At 36.6% G+C, this 22,776-nt stretch overlaps 1 protein-coding gene and 1 pseudogene across 1 annotated transcript in view; one reads left to right on the forward strand and one right to left on the reverse strand.

Moving 5' to 3' along the window:
* CDK15 (cyclin dependent kinase 15) overlaps window positions 1-22,776 on the reverse strand; it is a 92,459-nt gene that overhangs the window by 63,865 nt on the left and 5,818 nt on the right. Inside the window, exons 4-6 of the mRNA XM_036254664.1 lie at window positions 13,687-13,766; window positions 4,328-4,422; window positions 3,243-3,305 (exon numbers count right to left, since the gene is read on the reverse strand). Coding sequence (XP_036110557.1) covers window positions 3,243-3,305; window positions 4,328-4,422; window positions 13,687-13,766 — 238 coding nt within the window. The remainder of the gene's footprint in view (window positions 1-3,242; window positions 3,306-4,327; window positions 4,423-13,686; window positions 13,767-22,776) is intronic.
* LOC118625901 lies at window positions 9,733-9,826 on the forward strand (annotated as a pseudogene).

Genomic DNA, 22,776 nt, shown 5'->3' on the forward strand with positions numbered 1-22,776 from the left:
ATGGCTCTTGCACTTAGTTATTAGGAATGTAAAAATGTATTTTTATTCAAAAATACAAAATAAATGATCTGTAGGCATTGACAATGACAGCAGGAAACCATTGTATTGTCAACTGAAACCAGTAACTGATGGTTATAGTGATTTTCTTGAACCTCAGCCAGCCTTTTCTTCAGCCATTTCCTTCAACTGACTTCTCTGAGGTTATAGGTGAGGAAGACTGCCCTGAGCTTCCTCTCAGGTTCCCATTAATGATGGTAAAGCACCATTCTAGGATTAGAACATACCACCACCCATGCCACCTCCCATTCCACCCATCCCACCCATTCCAGGGTCTTTCTCTTCTTTAGGGATTTCTGTGACTACGACTTCTGCTTCAACTCAAATTCCTTTCAAGACTCGAATGCCTAAAGAATAAATACATTTTAGAAAGTAAGGCTCTCAGAAGCCTACCCAATCTATTTCCCCAGACTTATGTACCTCATTTCGCTAATATATTCTATATGTCAGGCCAAAGGACTAGAGACAAGATAGCAGTAGTGGAAAAGCATCCTAACCAAGAATCACATTTAGCAATGGCAAAAGCTTGTTCTATAACCTCAGGAGCAATGTTTGTTTTCTCAAACTTTAGATTCCACTTCTGCAAAACAAGGAAGTTAGATCAATCCAAAGTTTTTAAAGGTTTATTTTTCACTGCAACCAAAATAAGAAATACATATGTACCCAATATTCACAACCATATATAGATATAAGTACAGCTTTAATTGGAATAAAAGTTGCACAAAATATATTTTTAAATATGTTTTTATTGATTTTTAGAGAGGGAGGAAGAGAGAGAGAAACATCGATGAGAGAGACATCTATTGGCTGCCTCCTACATGCTCCCTACTGGGAATCGAGCATGTGCCCTGACTAGGAATCAAACTGGTGACTTCTTGGTGCATGGGTTGACACTCAACCACTGAGCCACACCAGCCGGGCACACAGAATATTTTCTATTTTCTTCTTACCCATTCCATTTTATTCTTTAAAATGTTGGTTGCTGGCCCTGACTGGGTAGCTCAGTTGGTTAGAGTGTTATCCTGATACAGCAAGGTTTTGGGTTAGGACACATACAATAAACAATCAATGAATGCATAAATAAGTGGAACCATAAATCAATGTTTCTCTCTCTCTCTTTCTTCCTCTCTCTAAAATCAATCAATAAAAATTTAATAAAAAATAAAGAAAATAAAACATTGGTTGCTAATCACCAAATTGATTTTATAATCCACTAATGTATCAGAACCAGAAGACTGAAAACCACGGTTAGCCCCCTCCCTAACCCTAACAATCCATAACTCCGGGATCTTCCTTGAACACATCCCCTACCTCCCTGCTCTGTACCTTTGGTGAAAACATTCCTTCTTTCTGTAACATCTTCCCCTATTTCAACCTCTTAAAATGCAATGCATTTTTAAAGTTCTGGCTTAATGAAACCTCTTAAAATGAAAAAATATATTTTACTTCCTTATGCATCTATGATACTAGGTGTTATTTGTTACTTGGCATTATTCACAAATGTCTTGCAATAATTTTGGTGCATATTTCTTTTATCTTGTTTTTGGATGTAAATGTCTTTTTTTCCTCCTAAGCCTATAGTATAGTATCTTGTATGTGAGTCACATAAGACTGAACATCTTTCTCACAGTTATTTTTTTCTCTAACCATTCTTCTATTTAACCAATGCCTCTAGTCTAGTTCCTTGACTCTTCTGCTTTCTACTTAGCTATCAGCAACCTGCATATCTTCACTTCCTTCCCTCAGTTTAGAAACCACTGACCATCATTTTAACCTCTTGACATTCTCTTCAATTCTCTTGCCAGACTCTCTTTTCCTCTCACTTATCTGACAAAACCCCAACTCTGAATCAATCAAACTGTCTACTTTCTCTGTTCTTCTATTTGAATTGCTGAGCACTGCCATTAAAAAAAAATCCCATGATCATGCAGATAATTTAATGATTTTCATTCTCATTAGAATCTTTAACACACTACTTGACTTTCTTGGTTCCCCTAGTTAGTTCTCTATCCCATTCTTCAATAACTATTATAATTTCTTCACTCTCCTCAACCCCTTTGTCCTTCAGCCTTTCCCCCCTTGGCTTCCAAGAGTAGATTAAGCCTCTTAGTAAGAGTTCTCATAATATGCCCTGGCTGGTTTGGCTCAGTGGTTAGAGTGTTGGCCCGCGGACCAGAGAGGCCCAGGTTCGGTTCCCGCCAAGGACGTGTACCTTGGTTGCAGTTTGTCCCTGGTCGTGGGTGGCAGCCACTCGCTGTGTCTCTTTCACATCGATGTTTCTCTCTCTCTCCCTTCCTCCCTCTCTCCCTCTCGCTCTGTTTCAAGATAAATGCAAAAAAATGTCCTTGGGTGAGGATATTAAAAAAAAAAAAAAAAAAAAGAGTTCTAATAATATTCCATAGCCTTATAACTCTGCTTCTCACTACCTGTTTAAGTCCATGTATGTTACTGGGCTTTAAGCACACTGAAAATAAGAAACACAACTTATATATTAGTAAAACCGCAGAACTGAATATAGTACTAAGTACTCAATAAATATTTCTTGACTGAATGAATAAATGAATATATAAATTATTAGTTAAATGAATGAGTACATCATATACAAATCTCATATCAATTAATTAGTGCCAATTAAACTTTAGGGAATAAAAAGTATAAAATACAAATGGTTTCTAAAATTTATAACACATGTAGAATTACACCTAGTTAAGAGTTTATTATTATTTCTAGTGTAATGACTGGAAAAATGGAAGCTAGTCCCATAGATAACAGGATCTGATAGTTCAGGCAAAACGGTAACTGATTAAGATCTAAAGAAGGTAGTTTGTTTGCTAATTCTAGTAGGGAACTATATATACAACACAAACTTGATCACAGACAATAGTAGTCTGCCATGAAAAAGGTATTTATTTTATGATGGCCTACCTTCATTTCTTTCTTTTTAATGCAATTCTTTTTAATTGACTTATGCTTCTCGGGACACATTGGCATGATGGCAATGACTGACAAGGTTAGACTGCTCAGAAAACAACTAAACATTGCTCCTGCTCCATATCTTGAGGGACAACTTTTTTATTGGTCATCTTCTTATTTAGTATCCTGGGACTTTGCTTTGCACTGGCAGTCTGTTTCAAAATTCTCTTGTTGTAGGCAAGCCAGAGAGGCCTGACCCTCAGAATACTCACCCTGACATTGTGAGGATGAAGCCCTCCTGGGTGCTGAGACATGTACTGGGCCAGGTCTGTGTGCTACATGAAACAGGAGAGACTGATGTTAGTGGTGCTTGCACAGTGCCCTTAAGCAAATCATAGATTTGACTATCAGAGGTATTACAAAGTCCAGAATTTTTTCAAATAAGGTATAAAAGGTACATAATCAGGTTTTCTGAGCCCCTACTCTCAAGGTAAAAAACACAGTGTGTCATTCTAACTGGCTGCTCTTAGAAGCAAGTTTGTTTTGCAGTATAAAGAGATGTTCATTTTTTTGTTGTTGTTGTTGTTAATCCTCACCCAAGGATATTTTTGCATTGATTTTTTTAGACAGAGTAGAAGGAAGAGATAGAGAGAGAGAAACATAGATGTGAAAGAGACACATCGATTGGTTGCCTCCTGTACAACCCCAACCAGGGCCGGGGATCAAACCTGCAACCCAGGTACATGCCCTTGACTGGAATTGAACCTGTGACCCTTAGATCTTCGGGCTGATGCTCTAATCACTGAGCCAGATTGGCCAGGGCAAGAAATGCTCATCTTAAGTGACTATCACTGACCACAATGATAAAGGAATTTTTCACTCTTCTTGGAGGCAAGTCAAGTACACATACCTTATGATTTCTTTCTGCTAATATTTGAATGGTTTTTCTTCTCAAAAACACATAAATGAATTATACTATAGTAAACTTGTATATAATTTCTAAAAACCTTGTGATTTGTGTCTTCATAGTCTGTGGAAAATGTTGGTTTTGGTTCTGCTCAGATAGTGATTAAAAGTAGGTTTTAAAAAGTGCAAAAGTTTTATTTAGGAGGCAAACTCAAAATTCTTATGTATTATTGCTGGTGAGGGGAAAAAGACAACACAAATATAGTGGGTAAAGAAGCAAGATTAAAGAACGAGTTAAGAACAATAGGCTCTATTAATCATAATAATGAAAATTTCTATGACACTTTCCACATTGTAATGAAAATTTTATCAGGCCATAAAATATTAACAGATTCATTAAAGAAGCACCAGGCTTTTCCCTCATGCTCTGTAAAATTCTGGGGCAACTCACCATGTATTCGAAAACGAATGTCAAGGTCTCTTTGGTGTGGATTATGTCATGTAGAAGCACAATATTGGCATGTTTCAAACCCTTCAGAAGAGAAGCTAGAAAATTTCAACAAAACGTTAATTCAATCATTGATAACAAAAGCACTGTTTTAACGATATCAAGCAGTACTTATTTTTTAAACATTTCAAATCAAGTGTTCTGGTTTTTGTTGTTGTTGTTTATTGTTGGAAAAATCCCTTGTGAAATGATATTTAAAATTACAAAGAACCTTCATTATTTGTTAAATGGTGAGTCACTGAATTTGCATACATTACTTTTTTTTAATAGGCTAGAGCAGTTGCAAGAAAAAATATGGTTCCATTTACCCAATCAATGTCATCAAAGCACTCAGAGCACTTTGCAAATGCTTTCCTTTGGGAATCTTGTCATTTCTGTTTCAGATTTACAGGAGAGGAGGCCTGGAGAGATACAGGCCACTGGGGGAGTAGGAAATGGAGTGCTCCGTCTTCTAGAGCAGGACTTTACTACATGTGACCATTTTCTAAAATTCAAAGTCCCACAGGGGCCCAGCAGGGCTGGTGGACGGGATTGGTAGAAAGCAGGCATAAGAGCATGGGATAAAAAAAATGTTAAAACATAATAAAGAGTGGAGGGCATTTCTTAAAGGGAGACTTGCAAACCTCTGTGGAAGGAGGCAATGCAAACTTGAAGAAGACAGAGCCAAACTGGGGAACCCAGAGGAGTGAGAGTGGGGAAGGTTGAGGACCGTCTCTGGAAGCTTCAATAACAGGTTGTGATTAGGTCTTAAGCAAGGCCAGCCTTAAAGGGGAGGAGTTTTAAAGGGCTGTGTCTTCTTTGGGGGTTCCAGAAATAAGAAGACCAGAAGGGCAGAGGGCAGAAAAGACACAAAAAGGGGATGATGAGTCTCAACTCAGGACATCCCTGTATTAGGAAAGGGTGTCCTTAAGACTTAAAGGCAAGGAAAAATAAAAACTCAACTCAGTGTTCTGCAGGGTATGCCTGTATTATATGAATCTCCTGCACCAACTTTCTTCTGGAATTCTGTAAGATTGAAAACAAATTCAAATGCTCCCTTCAATTTTTGGAACAAAATTAACTTCCTTCAGTAATCTTATCCCATTGTAATGATCCTCTGTTGTTTTTCCCTCCTGGCAGCCATTCCCCCTTTTAGTGGGGGCACCTCTATTTTCCTCTGGGGAAACAATTTCTTTCCTACTCAGTCCATGCCATCCTGGTGGGGCTGACCCCACTCCTACCCAAGACTGGGCTTGTGACCCAGGCCTGGGCATCCATCAAGCACATCTCCCTTTTGCCACAGTGATGGGTTCAGAGACAGACTCAAAGTCTAAGCCTGGGAGAGCCCTACTTTGCTGATGTCATCAAGATAGACATGCTTTCTTTTCCACTGTGAGAGCTGAGCTTGTAGGATTTAGCCAGGAGCGGCTCTGGCCAGATTACCAATATCTAGGAATAAACTAAGGCAGAGAAAAACAGTGCTGGGGATGAACAGGCATGGATTCCTGGTGACATCATCTGCTTCCTGCTAGTTTGTAGTTATCAGATCTCTGAGCCAGTAAACTTCCTTCTTTACTCACCTTAGTTTGAGCTAGCAACTTCTTACCACCCAAGGAGCCCTATTCCACCTATTAATCCTACTTTGCTCTAATGACTAATACTATAACTTTACTTTTTGCCCCCTGAATCCTTATGAGCTAAATATATTATTTCACTCTTACAAGCACATTGCTTTGTAAATGTAGTAAACGGTTTTACAGGCATCTGTTTAATGTCCCTAGTCCCAGACTAAAGACTATGTGAATAGGAGTGACTTTCTCTTTCAGATGCCGCCACACCACCTTGTACAGCGCTCAGCCAAGAGTAAGCACTTAATTTATCAAATATATTTATTGAGTGTCTTAACGGAGAGCTGACGATGGAGCCAGAAGCCCTGATGTGAATCCTGGCCCTGTCACGTTCTATCCAAGTGAGCTCGGGACAGTATCTCAACCCAAGTCTCGTTTCACTCCTTATGAAAAAGAGATAATAATGCCTTTCTTGACTTGACTTCATAAGGTTGACATGAGGATGGAACCAGATCCCATGCATGGATCTCTGGCAAATGTCAAGCATCACACAGTTGCAAATTAGAATTAATATCCCAGCCATCAGGTACTTGGTCCTCCCTTTCACCTTGAACCCTACTAAATCCCCACTCCCAGATTCATATCTTAAAATTTTGTTTATGTCAACTCATAGATACAGAGAATATTTTGATGGTTGCCAGATGGGAGGGGGTTGGGGGGTTGGGTGAAAAGGAGAAGGGATTAAAGTATGCAAATTGCCAGTTATAAAGACAGTCATGGGGATGTAAAGTACAGTAAATGAAATATAGTCAATAATACTGACAGAACTATGTATGGTGTCAGATACGGGTACTAAACTTATCAGGGTGATTGATCACTTTATAAATTATATAAATGTTTAATCACTATGTTTTACACCAGAAACTAATATAGTATTATATTCAATTGTAATTTTAAAATATTTTAATTTTGTTTATGTCACTTCCTGCTAGACTTTTCAACACCTTGCATACTTATGATGACTTCTGATCATCAGTTAAACATGTTTGTATTTTTATTTGTAAATTATGTTCATTTTTCTCCCTCTCTAACCACGCCCCACAACATTACAAAACATATACCAAAATTAGATTTTAAGAGGATATGGTAAAGCTGAAATTACTAAGAATATTGTAAAGATATTTAAATTTAGTTTTAATACAAAATTTAGTCTCACTTAAATATGATATTACTAAATATCACCTGATGCTTATTTTAAAAATCACAGCAGCATGTTTTGTTAATTATAATGGCTTCATACTATCATTTGCTAAAAAGCTCACTTAGGATGAGGCTCACTGCTAACATCAGTGGGTATAAATCTTTATTTCATACAGTTTTCTTGATACTTTCTGCCCTCCAACTCACACTCCTATCCATGCTTACTTAGACCTAGACATATTGGCCTCCTACCTGTGCCTTGGCTACTTCCAAACACATTTCCTCCCTGGGTCCGATGCTCACCTTTGTCTCTGCCTGCAACCCTCACCTCAGCTCTTTGTATGCTTTCTCCCTCACTTCCTTCAGGACTCTGCTCAAAGTCTTGGCTTCCCTGATACCACCTCCCCACCCCAGTGATCTCCATCCCTGTGCCCTGCTTTATTCTTCTTCATAGACCTTATCACCCCTGACATATTATAGCACTCATTGCCCCTAACATATTATATATCTGTTTACTGTCTGTTTTCACCCTTAGGAATATAAACTCTATTAAGAGCAGGCACTTTTGTCTTGCTTATTGCTACATCTTCAATGTCCAGAACAATGTCTGCTACATTATAAGCATTCAATAAATAGTTACCATCAAGTTAGTGGTCACTGATTGCCTAATATCACTTCTATACCTTTTATTTGTTGGAATGGGGTGTTTTTGCTGAAGATGCTTTTATTTCTTATTTCTTTTAGTTGTCTTCCTCATTAGATTATAAATGTTGTGTTTGTTATGGCCATGTCTGCTACTGCTTCTTTTTATATCAAGAACTACTGAAATACTGAGAAACTGTGACTTTTGATGACTAATAATAGGGAATTTACATGAAAGAGTAGATGATTTTAAAGCACTTATGTCATGGCGTTGGTATATTGTGTGGGCCATCCACTGGAGGAATCTAAAATGCCTACAGCCTCAGATGTGTGGGTCTCAAACCCAGAAAGAAAAGATCTTCCTTTTAATTTCAAGGCTGCCTCATAAACTCCAGAGCAGGATGTGGTATGTTCTGCAGGCTAATCAGCTGAGTGAGGCAAAGCCAACAGAGAAGGGAAAGAGCTTAAAATCAGAGCATTCTGACTCCTGTGAAATTATTGTTTTTATAATTCACATATTCTAAGTCTACTAATTTTTGTTTCTCTTCAAAGAAAAGACACAAAGATAAATTAGGAGTCTTTAAAGCTCCAGACAAATGGAATCACAATGGAATTTCATAATGATGATGATGACAACAATGATGATGATGATGATAGCTAACACTCATTGAGTATTTACCACATGCTAAGCATTGTTGTAAGAATTCTGCACGTGTTAACTCAGTATGATCATGAGAACACCCAGAAAAGCCAAAGAGAAAACCTGAAGAAAATAACATAATCCCAAAGATCAAGAAAAATGACCCATGGCTGAAAGTTATTAAGCTTGTTTTTAAAATATAAAGTATTTCTTTCTTTATTTTATATGTCTAAAAAGGTGTTTAGTATGACTAACTGGTTTAACATTACATGGAATTTAATTTGATTCACATATATGTAAGATATTTAATAATTTAGAAAAAAGTTATCATTTTCATCTTGCAATTATAGGAGAATATTTAATTTCTTGGTTTTGTTCATTTCATTGGGTTTTATGGTTCAGTAAAGTTTTATGAAAATTGATGCTTTGCGAATGCAATGGGTCATAAAGTTTTGATGTTACTCTACTCTGTTCTGCTTTAGTTTAGAAGAAAAGGTAAAAGATGATGGTGACCAGGAAGAACAAGGCTGACTCTCGAGTCCTAGGGCACAGTTACATATAGTAAGTACCTGGTAGTCAAAGCCCTTTCTAGGCTGTGAGCTCCTCAAGGGTATGCATCTCCTGTACCCAGCACAGGCCTGGCATGTGGTGCTCAATAAGTGCTTGTGAATTAATGAAGACCAGACAATTGTAATGAGTTTATGTAGGAGTCAATAATGGAGCTAATTCCTGCCCAACTGCCACTGGGCATTGAATTAAAAAGAGTTTGTAGTTCCTGATGTTGCATTTTCTCTGGTCCGAGTATCACAAATCAAGTCAACAAGTCAAGTTATGCATTCCAGAAAAAGAAATCATCAAGATAAATATTAAGACAAATGTTAAATAAGTAGTTGTTATTTGATTTCTTTGGAATTGGAATTTGATCATCAGCAGCATCCTGACATCATTTTGTTTTATAATAATGCAATTATGCACATGTAAATATGCTATGTATGTGATGTGATTTGATTGCATTCAATGGAGAACTTCTTGTCAATCTAGCAATTTATGGTAATCAATGAGTCATCAGTTCTAATGGGTATTCTGACCTCACTGTATGACCTCAGGGAGGTTCCTTAATCTATTTTTGGCTCAGTTTTCTCATGTATGGACTGGGAATAATTACTTTGTAATGTTTTCTATTAGAGAATGATCTTAAAAAAGCCTTAGCTAAAACTGTTTCTAATTTAAACACTGCACTTACTGGTGCTATAGAGTTCATGATAGAATCAGAAATGACAACTATAATATATATTATTTTCTTTAAAATGTTTCTTCTGGTACTCGCTTCAGCAGCACGTATACTAAAATTGGAATGATACAGAGAAGATTAGTGAGGATGACACACAAATTTGTGAAGTGTGCCATATTTTTGTACATATACACAATGGAATACTATGCAGCTGTAAGAAAGAGAGATCTCTTATCCTTTAGACAGCATGGAAGGACATGGAGAGTATTATCCTAAGTGAAATAAGCCAATCAGAGAAAGCCAAATATCACATGATCTCACTCATTTGTGGAATATAACGAACAATACAAGCTGATAAACAAAATAGACCCAGACACACAGAAGTAGGGTACAGACTGACAAACCTCAGAAGAGGGGGCTGGGGGGAGGGAAGAGATAAACCAATGAACTTATATGCATGTATGCGTAGCCAATGGACAGAGACAATAATGTTGGGGGGGATTGGGAGGAAGGTGTCAATGAGGGAAAAAGGAGAAACATCTGTAACAAAAATAAATTAATAAAAATTGCAAATAAAATATACACATAAGAAAATAAAAATGAAAGGCTCTACTGTTCCTCCCTAAATTTTTACCCTCATCCTACCCCCATACATATCAACTTTCATATTTCTAACAGTGATTTTTCTATACATCCTAATTATGAAAGTGCTTTGTAATTTAAAAGAACTGAATTAAATCCTAATTTAGACTCAAAAATAAAATATTTCTTTTGCATTTTGCTTAACATTTATAGAAAATGTTAAAAACAGATTTTTATTTTTACTGTTGCGAAAGAAGAAATGCTTGAGTTAAGAAGTTCTAAATTGATCACAATAAAATAGAAAGGATTTTAAATAGAAGAGGTTGTATTCTACTACCTAACAGCTCTGATTCCTGGTTCAGAGATCTCATACAAGTTACCTAACCTCTCTGAGGTTCAGATTCCTTTATCTCTACAACAAAAACAACACACCTCACCTCCTAGAGTTAGTGTAAGGGTTTTAGAAAAAGATAATGTGTGTATGTGTATGAGGGGGGTGGTGTCTAAGGACTGTGTCATATGCCTAGTCCTCAAAAAAGGTTAGTTATATGACTGCTTCCTAAACAAATGTTGCTAACAGGCTGAAAGTCCTGGGTTTAAACCAAAAGTTTCTAATTTTATAGGAAGATATTTAAAAGAATGTACATTATTAAGATATTGATGCACAGTTTTATAAAACTAGGAAACATACTTTTATATAAAACTTTTAAATATCAATCTACTCAAATGAAAGTGTTTTCTCTTAGTTGTAAAAATAAACATTTAAAGTATAATTCTAGAGCCAGTTATGAAAGATTTTCTAAGTTGCTATGAAGGTAGCTAATCTTTTTAACTAGCAAAGGAATGAAGGTAGAGAACATGTCTATTGTGTACACCACTGTGTATCTAGTGGCCAGCAGAGTACCTGGCCATAGTAGATGCTAAATACATATTTGCAGAATAAATGCCTAGAGAGTGTATACATTTTTTAAGCAGAGAGACTTGGTTTGAATTACAGCTATATGTTAGAAGAATAACAATATCTATCTTCAAAGGTTGTTAAGAGACTTGAAAGAGGTAACACGTGAAAATTATCTGGCATGGATATTAAGATATGTTTCCCTTAGTGCTGTTCATACTTTTGCTAATTTCATAATATTACATGTTAAGATCAAATAGGATTCCAAATGAGAAGATTAATAATCTGCCACATGTATTCTACTTATATAGAGACCATACATGTAATAAAATCCTATTCAATAAATCTTTGGCTGATATATCATCAGTCCAGCCAAACTGTTCAGGAAAAGTAATTCTTTCTTCAAGGCTTTTTAAAGAAGTCTGCATTACTCGTTCAGTTTTTCTGCACGTGGCTTTCAGTTGCCTTTTTAGCTAGTGACCCTGGATTTTAACTAATGAATTCCAGCTGTTCTCATTTTGCCTTCCAGCCCTTCTCATTTAACCTCCTGTCTCCCTGGTCTCACATCCTTAAAGTTCTTACAGGAAAGTGAGACAGTGCCAAAGTTTTCAAATGAGGTCTCCTATCTTCTTGAGGGGAGAGGGCTGCTCAAACAAGGGCTCCCAGCTTTTTACACTGGTGGAAAAAGAAACATTCATTGTTGGAAATTAGATGCCTAACGACCTCCAATGTGTCAAAAATCCTTTTGTGGTTTTTAATATTATAAAGCAAAGCTTTCAATAAGGTAAGTCCATAAAGCAAAACCTACAAAGTCCACAGTTGAATACTAAATGTAATTGCAAACACCTGCAATGGAGAGCCAACTCCTAGTAAATATGCAATAAAAGAAACATTTAGTATCTAGAATAATACAGATCCAGCTTTTCTGAACCATGCTGAGAAACATCTGTTAGCAAAACTGGCACAAGGTTTTGTCATATCAACTTGAAAAACTTGGCTGTGGGCAAAATCTGAGTGGAACAATAAACAAGCACGTGAAGGAAACACCGTAAGAATGGGGTCAACCTGGGCCTAGAGACCCTCCCTGTGCTGGTGACCTGGGGACTTTTATTACATTTAGAAATACTCCTTAACCTACATACATCTCTTTCTAAATCTGATCGTTCTTTAATGAGGACCACCAATGAGTGCATTAGTAAATGCAACTTCCATTATATTAAACACTTAAAACCATGCTTTCCTCCAGAATGCACCTGATCCTACCAGGCTGAATCCCTGGCCAACCCCATACCCATTTGGCCCTTCTAATTAAATTCAAAAGAACACATTTCCCAGGGGCTCTGAAAGGTTTTTGAAAATGGCATCAAACTCAGTTATAAACTCATTTTCTGAATTGCTTTTCCAGGCCTGTTTGTATAACCCATCCTTCCAAGCTCCTTCATAATCTACTGACTCCATTAGCCACACTGATGCTAACTGGTTCTCATCTTAGTTTATGTCTTTTTTACCTCCATTACAACACTGGTTGTAACTGGAACCATCTGCTCTGTTACATCTGAAAATGATATAGAGCAAAGATCGGGCTTTTTCTTCTCATCCATCACAACACCCAGAATATGCTTTGCATACAGGATGTACATGTACAGAAGGGAAAGGAAAATTAAGTAGTTAAACAGAGAAAGTAAGGCCAGAGAAGAACCATTTCTCTGGGTTTCTGATGAAATGGATAGCAATCCTATTATCATTTTATTTCAAATGGCTCTTGTAAAAGGTTAATAAATGAAATTTTTAATGATTTATTTTATAAAAATAAAATTTCTTGATGGCGAACAAGTCATCACTAAGGGAAATAAACAAGAATGAAATAATGGTCAACATTTGTTGAATTCTGAAAATGGATTCTGTGATTTGTGCTCTAAAATGCATCTTCTCATTTAATCCTCACAACAACTCAAAGAAATTGGTACTATTATTATCCTCTTTCTGCAATAAACTGAGTCTTAATTAGGTAAAGCAATCTAACCACAGTCACACTAGTAACTAGTAACTGGTGGATCTAAGATTCAAACCCAAGTCCATCCCCATCACTTGCTATACTGCCCAGGGCACCGAGAAAATATAGGCACTGCACTCAAAATACATGCTTTACAAAGAGTTTTTCAAATGCTATCTAAACAAATTATTTTCAAGTAAATTATTTATTCAGGATTTAAGTGATTATTTATTAATTTTATCTCTTATGTGAATTTTTCTGGAGTTATTAGACATAGCTTTTGCACTTAGAGTGGGACCAAACACACAGAAGGTACCTAATAAATACTAATTGAGCTTATAGTCTTGGTCAACTACTACAATACTTTTGAGTCTTAATTTCCTCAAGAATAAGTAGTAAAATGATAGTGTAAATATACTTTGAAAACAGGTATGAAGAATAAAACTGCAATTATAATACTACTTCTGGAAATAGCAAAAGCTAGATGCTGACTGGATAGACTCAATGCATTTTCCCCCCCCAAATCGTGGGTTTAAAACAATCTGTTGTGTCCATTTTACTGTTCTTACCTTCCCGGATAGCTGTAAATGGGACTCCTTCCTCTTCATTCATGCTGATGACTTTTAAAGCCACTAATTGCCTGTTTATTCTAGAAGAATGGGGAGAAAAGGCACATATTAAGATGGTTCATAGCAGTTTAATAAAAAGAAGTTTTCTTCCAAATATATTCTAGCACATGAATCTACAATATTTTCCAAATAAAAAGATTTAAGAGTCATATGTAGACACACTGAAACATTTTTCTCTTTACCAAAATGATTCGTGTTCATTATTTAAAAATTTGGAGAAACAGAAATCAGAGAACCACCCCCCATGAAATCCATCCTCATGATATTTTTATGTATATTGTTCCTTTGTGCACTTATTTGAGCCATCTTTATTTTTCATCTGAATTATTGCAGTAACCTCCTAACAGTCTCCCTGCTTATATACTTGTACCCCTCCTGTCTACTCTCAACAGAGTAGCATGGGGCACCCTTTTTAAGTGAAAATTAAAACAGTCACTGCTCTGCTCAAAACAACCCACTATCACTCTGACAAAAAGCCAAATTCTTGTGGCCTCCTTAGTGCTACCTGATTTGCCCAATCCTGCCATCATCTGTCTCTGTTCATCTCCTCCAACACTCTACTTATTCATTGCTTTGTTCGATGATATAAACTAACTGCCAGAGAACAGAGATTTAAATGTAAGTATAAATATATTATTTTTAATACAGTGGGGTTCATATATCATATCATCATCTCATTAGTAACATGTTTTTCCTCCATTTAACTTTTTATCTGGTTTATTCTTGTATTATGTAACATTTAATAATAACATAATAATTCATCACATATACTAAAATATGTTTAGCCAATTCCAAATGCTTTTAAATTATTTCTCACTTTGGACTATTATAAAAATACAGTGATGATCACATTTGTAGATTTATCTTTTCACACAGCCCCTATTATTTTCTTAAGGTAGAGGTGTAATTGCTAAATCAAAGACTATGCTGTGCACATGTTTTTATTGTTTAGTTTTTTTTTTTTTTAAATATGTTTATATTTATTTATTTATTTATTTATTTTTTAGAGAGAGGAAGGGAGAGAGAGCTAGAAACATCGACTGCCTCCTGCATGGTCCCCTCTGGGCATCAAGCTTGGAACCCGAGCATGTGCCCTGATCAGGAATCAAACTAGGACCTCTCATTCCATGAGTCGATGCTCAGTCCACTGAGCCACCCCAGCCGGGCACATGTTTTTATTGCTTTAAATGCATATTTCCAGACTGTGCCACAGAGTGATCACACCACTAACTGGTCATGAAAGTGGCTATTCCAGCACTCACTCGCCAACACTGGGCAGAGTTGTTGGTTGTTTTCTTTAAGATTTCATTTTTTAGAACTGTTTATAATTTACAGAAAAATTGAGAAGATAGTACAGAGAGTTCTCCTATACCTCACAACCAGTTTCTTCTATTGTTCACATCTTATATAGTACAGTATAAGACATTTGTTATAATTAATGAACCAATATTGATATATTATTATTAATTAAAGCCCATAGTTTATTAGGAATTCTTTTCCCCCCCATAAAATTGTACTGTGGGTTGCAAAGTAAATTGGTAAAATTGGGGGGAATGAAACATAATACATAGAAAAAGCCATAAAACTACCATGTATGTGAATTTTTTCCAATAAACTTATTTAATATATATTTTTAAAATTTCAACTGGATGAAAGATATCTTCTACTGTTAATTATAATAGACAAAAATAGAAATAGCAGAAATATCTAACATTAGATGAACAGTTTAAAATTTTATTGAACATCAATACAGTGGAATATTTTGTGTTCATAACAAAAGCTTAAGTCTAGACACATGTATAAAAAACATGGAAAAGATTCACGGTAAAATAAACAATAGAATACAAAACCGCATGCACAACATATCTATAACTTTAAATACAGTTTACCCTTTAACAATGCAGGCATTAGGGGCATCATCTGTCTCCCCCAAACAGTTAAAAATCCTCATATAGCTTTTGACTCCTGCCAAATTTAACTACTAATAAATAGACCGTTGTTGACAGAAGCCTTACCAGTAACATAAACAGTCCATTAACACATTATTTATGTTTTATGTATTATATATTATATTTTTACAATAAAGTAAGCTAGAAAAAAGCAAATGTTACTACGTAAATCATAAAGAAGAGAAAATACATTATTTATTGAAAAAAATCCATGTATAAGTTGACATGTGTTGTTCAAGGGTCAACTATAAACTGTGTGCATATAGAAGATAAAATGTATGTGTGCAATTGCTGTACAAAGTGATAGATTACAGCCTGGCTGGTGTGGCTCAGGGGTTGAGCGTCAACCCATGCACCAAGAGGTCACCCGTTCAATTCCCAGTCAGGACACATGCCCAGGTTGTGGGCCAAATCCCCAGTTGGGGGCATGCAGGACGCAGCCAATCGATGTTCTCTCTCATTGATGTTTCTATCTCTCTCTCTCTCCCCCTTCCTCTCTCTCTAAAATCAATAAAGAAAAAAAAAGAACTAAAAAATAAGAAAGTGATAGATTACAGATGATTTGTAAATTTAAAAGTTCATTTGCTGTTGTATATTATCTTTATTTAAATTTTTATAGTATTTATGACCTTTCAATTTTATTTCAAAGTATTTTCTTATAGTAACTATTCTTTCTTTTTATCTCTTCTAAAGTAGATATCAGTAGATGTTTAAATTTATAAAATGAATCAACTTTTCTATTCTTAGTCTTTTTTAAAAATTGAGATAAATTAGCATATAATGTTGTGTATGTTAAAGGTATACAATGTGTTGATTTGATACATTTATATATTACAATATGATTATAAAGATCTCCTTAATTTTTGTCTGTGTCCTTTTTCCGTTCCAGCATCCAATCCAGAATACCACATTACATTTAATAGTCATGTCTCTTTAGGTTCCTCTTGTCTGTGACAGTTTTCCAGACTTTCCTTGTTTTTGATGACCTGGCAGCTTTGAGAAGTACCAGTCAAGAATTTTGTAGGACACCTCTCTATTGGAATTTTTCTTATGATTACACTGGGGTTACAGGTTTTGATGAGGTAGAGTACCATTTTCATCACACCATAGTAAGGGTACATATCATCATAATTTATGGCTTTTGATGTTAGCCTTAATTACCTGGCTGAGGTAGTGTTTGTCAGGTTTCTTCTCTGTAGTTAATCCTCCCTCCCCATACTGTACTTATGAAAGAATGTCACTATGAGTAAGTAGCTTGCACTTAAGGAGTGGGGAGTTATGCTCTACCTTCTTGAGATTGGGTTATCTACACAAATTATTTGAAATTCTGCATGGGGAATTTGTCTCTTTTCTCTCATTTATTATTGAATCATTTATTTATATCAGTATGGACTCATATACATTTATTTTATACTTTGGGTTACAATTCAATACTATAATACAAAGTGGTTTACTTATTTTTATTTATTGGAGAAGCTCTTTCAATGGGCTCCTGTTCCCTTTCACATATCCCCATAAATGTGGAGTTTGTTTTTTAGAGCATGCTTTTATCTTCACTGTTTTGGCCTATTTATAGATGAAAAGAATTATCACATTTTAATGTCTATTTCTTTACTTGTGAAACTGAAGTTTCATAAATATATTGGTGATTTGCTAACCTTTTAATTAAAATATTTTGCATATAGTATTTACCAATTTCTTTTGTTTGCCTTATTATGTCTTTGAAATGCTGAACTTTAAAAACTTAATGATCAATCTTCTAAAATGGCTGCGGAGTGAATGGAAGCTACACAGACCATCTCCCAGGACCAAACTGGAATTATGACGAAAATAAAGACAAATCATCAGGAAGGGGCAACCAAAAGGCAGCTTGGAGGACCACATAACCAGGGACACTGACTCAATCCTGGTAGGCTTGCGAGGACGCGAGAGGGGGCTGGGACCAGCGGCCTCGGCTGGAAGCTGCGCCCTCAGCTGGGTCCTGTGGCCTCAACTGGGACCAGCAGCTGCCTCGGCTGGGTCTTGCGGCTGCCTTGGTTGGGTGCTACACCCTAGGCTGGTGCCACAGACTTGGCTGCCCTTGGCTGGGAGCAGCACCTTTGGGTTAAAGTCCCAGGCGGCTCCACAGCGCAGAGCCCGGACAGAGGCTAAATTGGCAGCAGCCACTCACCTTGGGCTCTGGCAGAGGAAAGGCAGACTGGACTGGAACTGTGTGGGGACGCTCGGGATTTGGAGAGTGCTCAGAGCTTTTGCTGAGTGCAGCCACACAGGACTGTGGCCATCTTACTCCTTCCCAGGGCCCTGGGGAGAGGTGGCGGCCCCTTCCTCAGAGATTCAACCCCACCCAGTGGCCATTGAAATGCTAATTGAGGCCCATTAACAACCAGCATCTGCCCCACCCTTGGGAAATCCTCTTACACTGAGCAACTGAAGGAGTTTTCCAGTCAACTCAGAAACCAAGGTTCTTCAGGTGACCGCTACTAATAGCCTCCAGGCAAAAAAGCTAGAGGATAACTACCATTCCCTGGGCTAGCAACTCTAACCAGGAAAGTTAAGACTTGACAGTGGCTTTTAAAGCGGGTCCTCCCTGCCTCATCCAAACCCAGGAAAGGGAGCCACAAACAGCAGAACACCAACACCCATAGGGAAAATTTGGCAGACTCCAAAGCCCACTGTGATAGCCAAAATGGTGAAAAACAGAAACAAAAGCCAAATGAAAGAACAAGAAACCTCTACCGAAGATGAGATAAATGAGGTGCAGTTAAGCAAGTTGACAGAACTAGAATTCAGAGCCATGATCTTGAGGAAGCTCAACAGCATGTGTAAGGACATGAGCAGCATGAGTAAAGACATAGAAATGTTGAATATCAACCAGTTGGAAATTAAAAACCACCAAGAAGAAATGAAGAATGACATATCAGAAATAAAAAACACATTGGAAAGTCTAAATAGCAGAGTAGAGGAAGCTGAGGACTGGATCAGTGAGTTAGAAGACAGGGTAGAAAAAACCAACCAATCAGAAAACCAAAAGGAAAAAATAATTAAAAAACAGGAAAACAGCTTAAGAGAACTGTGGGACAACTGGAAACGTAATAACATTTGCATCATAGGAGTCCCCGAAGAAGAAGAAAATGAGCAAGGGTTAGAGAATATATTTGAAGAAACAGTGATAGAAAACTTCCCTAATTTGGTGAAGGAAGAAGGTATTCAAGTTCTAGAAGTACAGAGAGCCCCAAGTAAGAAGAACCCAAACAAGCCCACACTAAGACACATAGTAATTAAAGTGCCAAAAATTCAAGACAAAGAGAGAATCCTAAAAGCAGCAAGAGAGAAGCAACAGGTTACCTACAAAGGAAACCCCATAAGGCTGTCAGGTGACTTCTCAACAGAAACACTACAGGCCAGAAGGGAATGGCATGAGGTAATCAAGGTCATGAAAAACAAGGATCTGAATCCAAGACTACTCTACCCAGCAAGGCTATCATTCAAAATAGAAGGTCAAATAAAGAGCTTCTCAGACAAAAAAAAAGGCTAAGGGAATACACTAGCACCAAACCAGCACTGCAAGAAATGTTAAAAGAACTGCTGTAATTAGCAGGAGAAATTGGAACAAAAATAGAACCACACTAAACAAAAATGGCAATAAATAAGTCCATATCAATAATCACCTTAAATGTAAATGGATTGAATGCTCCCATAAAAAGACACAGAGTAGCTGATTGGATAAGAAAGTATGTATGACTCATCTATATGTTGTTTCATGAGACCCACCTCACAACAAAAGACTCACATAGGTTGAAAGTGAAGAGATGGAAAAAAATTTTCCAAGCAAACGAAAAGAAAAAAAAGCTGGGGTAGCAGTACTCATATCTGATAAAATAGATTTCAAAATGAAGGCCATAACTAGAGACAAAGAAGGCCACTACATAATATTGCAAGGATCTATCCAACAGGAAGATATAACCTTGATAAACATATATGCACCCAATATAGGAGCACCAAAATATATTAAAAATCTTCTGGAGGACTTCAAAGGAGAAATCTATAGCAATACAATCACAGCAGGGGACTTGGATCCTCGAGACAAAAATTAGCAAGGAAACAGAGACTCTAAATGAAGTACTAGACCAAATGGATTTAATAGATATCTACAAAGAATTACACCCCAATAGTACAGAATTCACATTCTTCTCAAGTGCACATGGGACATTCTCAAAGATAGAGCACATGTTAGGGCACAAACTAAGTCTCTACAAGTTCAAGAAGACTGAAATCATACCAAGCATCTTCTCAGATCACAATGGCATGAAATTAGAAATCAATTGCAAGAAGAACATACAAAGACATTTGAACACATGGAAGCTAAATAGTATGTTATTAAACAATGAATGTGTTACCGAGGAGATCAAGGAAGAAATTAAAAACTTCCTGGAAACCAATGAAAATGAAGACACAACAACACAAAATCTATGGGATGCAGCGAAAGCAGTTCTGAGAGGGAAGTTCATAGCACTACAGGCTTACCTCAAAAAACAAGAAAAATCTCTAATAGACTATCTAATCTCACAACTTAAAGAACTAGAAAACAAACAAAAAGAAAACCCCAGAGCAAGTAGAAGAAAGGAAATAGTAAAGATCAGAGCAGAAATAAATGACATAGAGACCAAAAAAACAATTCAAAGGATCAATGAAACAAAGAGCTGGTTTTTCCAAAAGATAAACAAGATTGATGGATCCTTAGCTAGACTCACCAAGAAACAAAGAGAGAGAACCCAAATATACAAAATCAGAAATGAAAGAGGAGAAGTAACAACTGACACCACAGAAATACAAAAGATCGTTAACAACTACTATGAAAAATTATATGGCAACAAATTTGATAATCTAAGCGAAATGGACAAATTTCTAGAAAAACATAGTCTCCCAAAACTGGACCAGGAAGAGATAGAAAACTTGAACAGACCAATAACAACAGAAGAAAATGGAAGATATAATCAAGACTCTCCCAGCAAACAAAAGCCCAGGCTCGGATGGCTTCACGGGAGAGTTTTACCGAACATTCAAAGAAGAACTAACACTCATTCTCTTCAAACTATTTCAAAAAATTCAAGAAGAAGGAAGACTTCCAAACTCGTTTTATGAAGCCAGCATAATTCTAATTCCAAACCAGAAAAAGACACTACAAAGAAAGAAAACTACAGGCCAATATCCCTGATGAACATAGACGCCAAAATCCTGAACAAAATACTAGCAAATCGGATCCAGCAATACACCAAAGAAAATTATCCACCATGACCAAGTGGGATTCACCCAGGGATGCAAGGCTGGTACAATATTCACAAATCAATAAACGTGGAACACCACATAAATAAAATGAAGAATAAAGAGCACATGATCATATCAATAGATGCCGAAAAAGCCTTTGACAAAATCCAGCATCCATTTCTGATAAAATTGCTCAGCAATGTGGGAATTGAGGGATCATATCTCAACATAATAAAGGCCATATATGAAAGACCTACAGCCAACATCATACTCAATGGGCAAAAACTAAAAGCATTTTCCTTAAGAACAGGAACAAGGCAAGGATGCCCACTTTCGCCACTCTTATTTAACATAGTACTGAAAGTCTTAGCCACAGCAATCAGACAGGAAGAAAAAATAAAAGGGATCCAAATTGGAAAGGAGGAAGTAAAACTTTCATTATTTGCAGATGACATGATACTATATGTAGAAAATCCCAAAGACTCCATCAAAAATTTACTTGACTTAATAGATGAATTTGTAAAAGTAGCAGGATACAAAATTAACGTCAAGAAATCGATGGCATTCTTATACACCAATGATGAACTCACAGAAAGAGAAACTAAGAAAACAATCCCATTTACCATTGGAGCAAAAAAAAGATACCTAGGAATAAACTTAACCAAAGAAATAAAGGACCTATTCGCAGAAAACTACAGGTTATTGAAAAAAGAAATAGAGGAAGATATAAAAAAGTGGAAGCACGTACCCTGTTCATGGATTGGAAGAATTAACATCATTAAAATGTCCATATTACCCAAAGCAATCTATAGATTCAATGCAATCCCCATCAAAATACCAACGGCATACTTCACAGAATTAGAACAAGTACTTCAAAAGTTCATATGGAACCAAAAAAGACCTCGAATAGCTACAGCAATCTTGAAAAAGAAGAACAAAGTTGGAGGGATCACATTACCAGATTTCAGGTTATACTGCAAAGCCACTGTAATCAAATCAGCCTGGTACTGGTACAAGAACAGGCATATATAGACCAGTGGAACAGAACAGAAAACCCAGAAATGGACCCAAGGCAATATGCTCAATTAATATTTGACAAAGGTGGCAAGAGCATACAGTGGAGTAAGGACAGCCTCTTTAATAAATGGTGTTGGGAAAATTGGACAGCTACATGCAGAAAAATGAAACTAGACCATCAACTTACATCCTACACAAGAATAAACTCAAAATGGATAAAACACTTAAATGTGACTCATGAATCCATAAAAATCCTAGAAGAAAATGTAGGCAACAAAATTTCAGACATCATATGCAGCAGAATTTTCACTGATATATCACCTAAGGCAATAGAAACAAAGGAGAAAATGAACACATGGGACTACATCAAACTCAAAAGCTTCTGCACAGCAAAAGATACAATCATCAAAACGGAAAGGCTACCCACTGTATGGGAGAGCATCATTGCCAATGACATATCAGATAAGGGTTTAATTTCCAATAAATAGAGAGAGCTCATGCAACTCAACAAAAGGAAGACAAAGAACCCAATTAAAAAATGGGCAGAGGAACTAAATAGACACCTCTCCAAACAGGACATACAAATGGCCAAGAGACATATGAAGAAATGCTCAACATCACTAATCATCAGAGAGATGCAAATTAAAACAACAATGAGGTATCACCTCATACCTGTCAGAATGGCCGCCATCAACAAATCATCAAACAACAAGTGTTGGCGAGGGTGTGGAGAAAAGGGGACTCTAGTACACTGCTGGTGGGAATGCAGACTGGTGCAGCCACTATGGAAAACATTATG

Source organism: Molossus molossus, unplaced genomic scaffold (genome assembly GCF_014108415.1).
Source record: "Molossus molossus isolate mMolMol1 unplaced genomic scaffold, mMolMol1.p scaffold_m16_p_11, whole genome shotgun sequence".
Taxonomy (NCBI): Eukaryota; Metazoa; Chordata; class Mammalia; order Chiroptera; family Molossidae; genus Molossus; species Molossus molossus.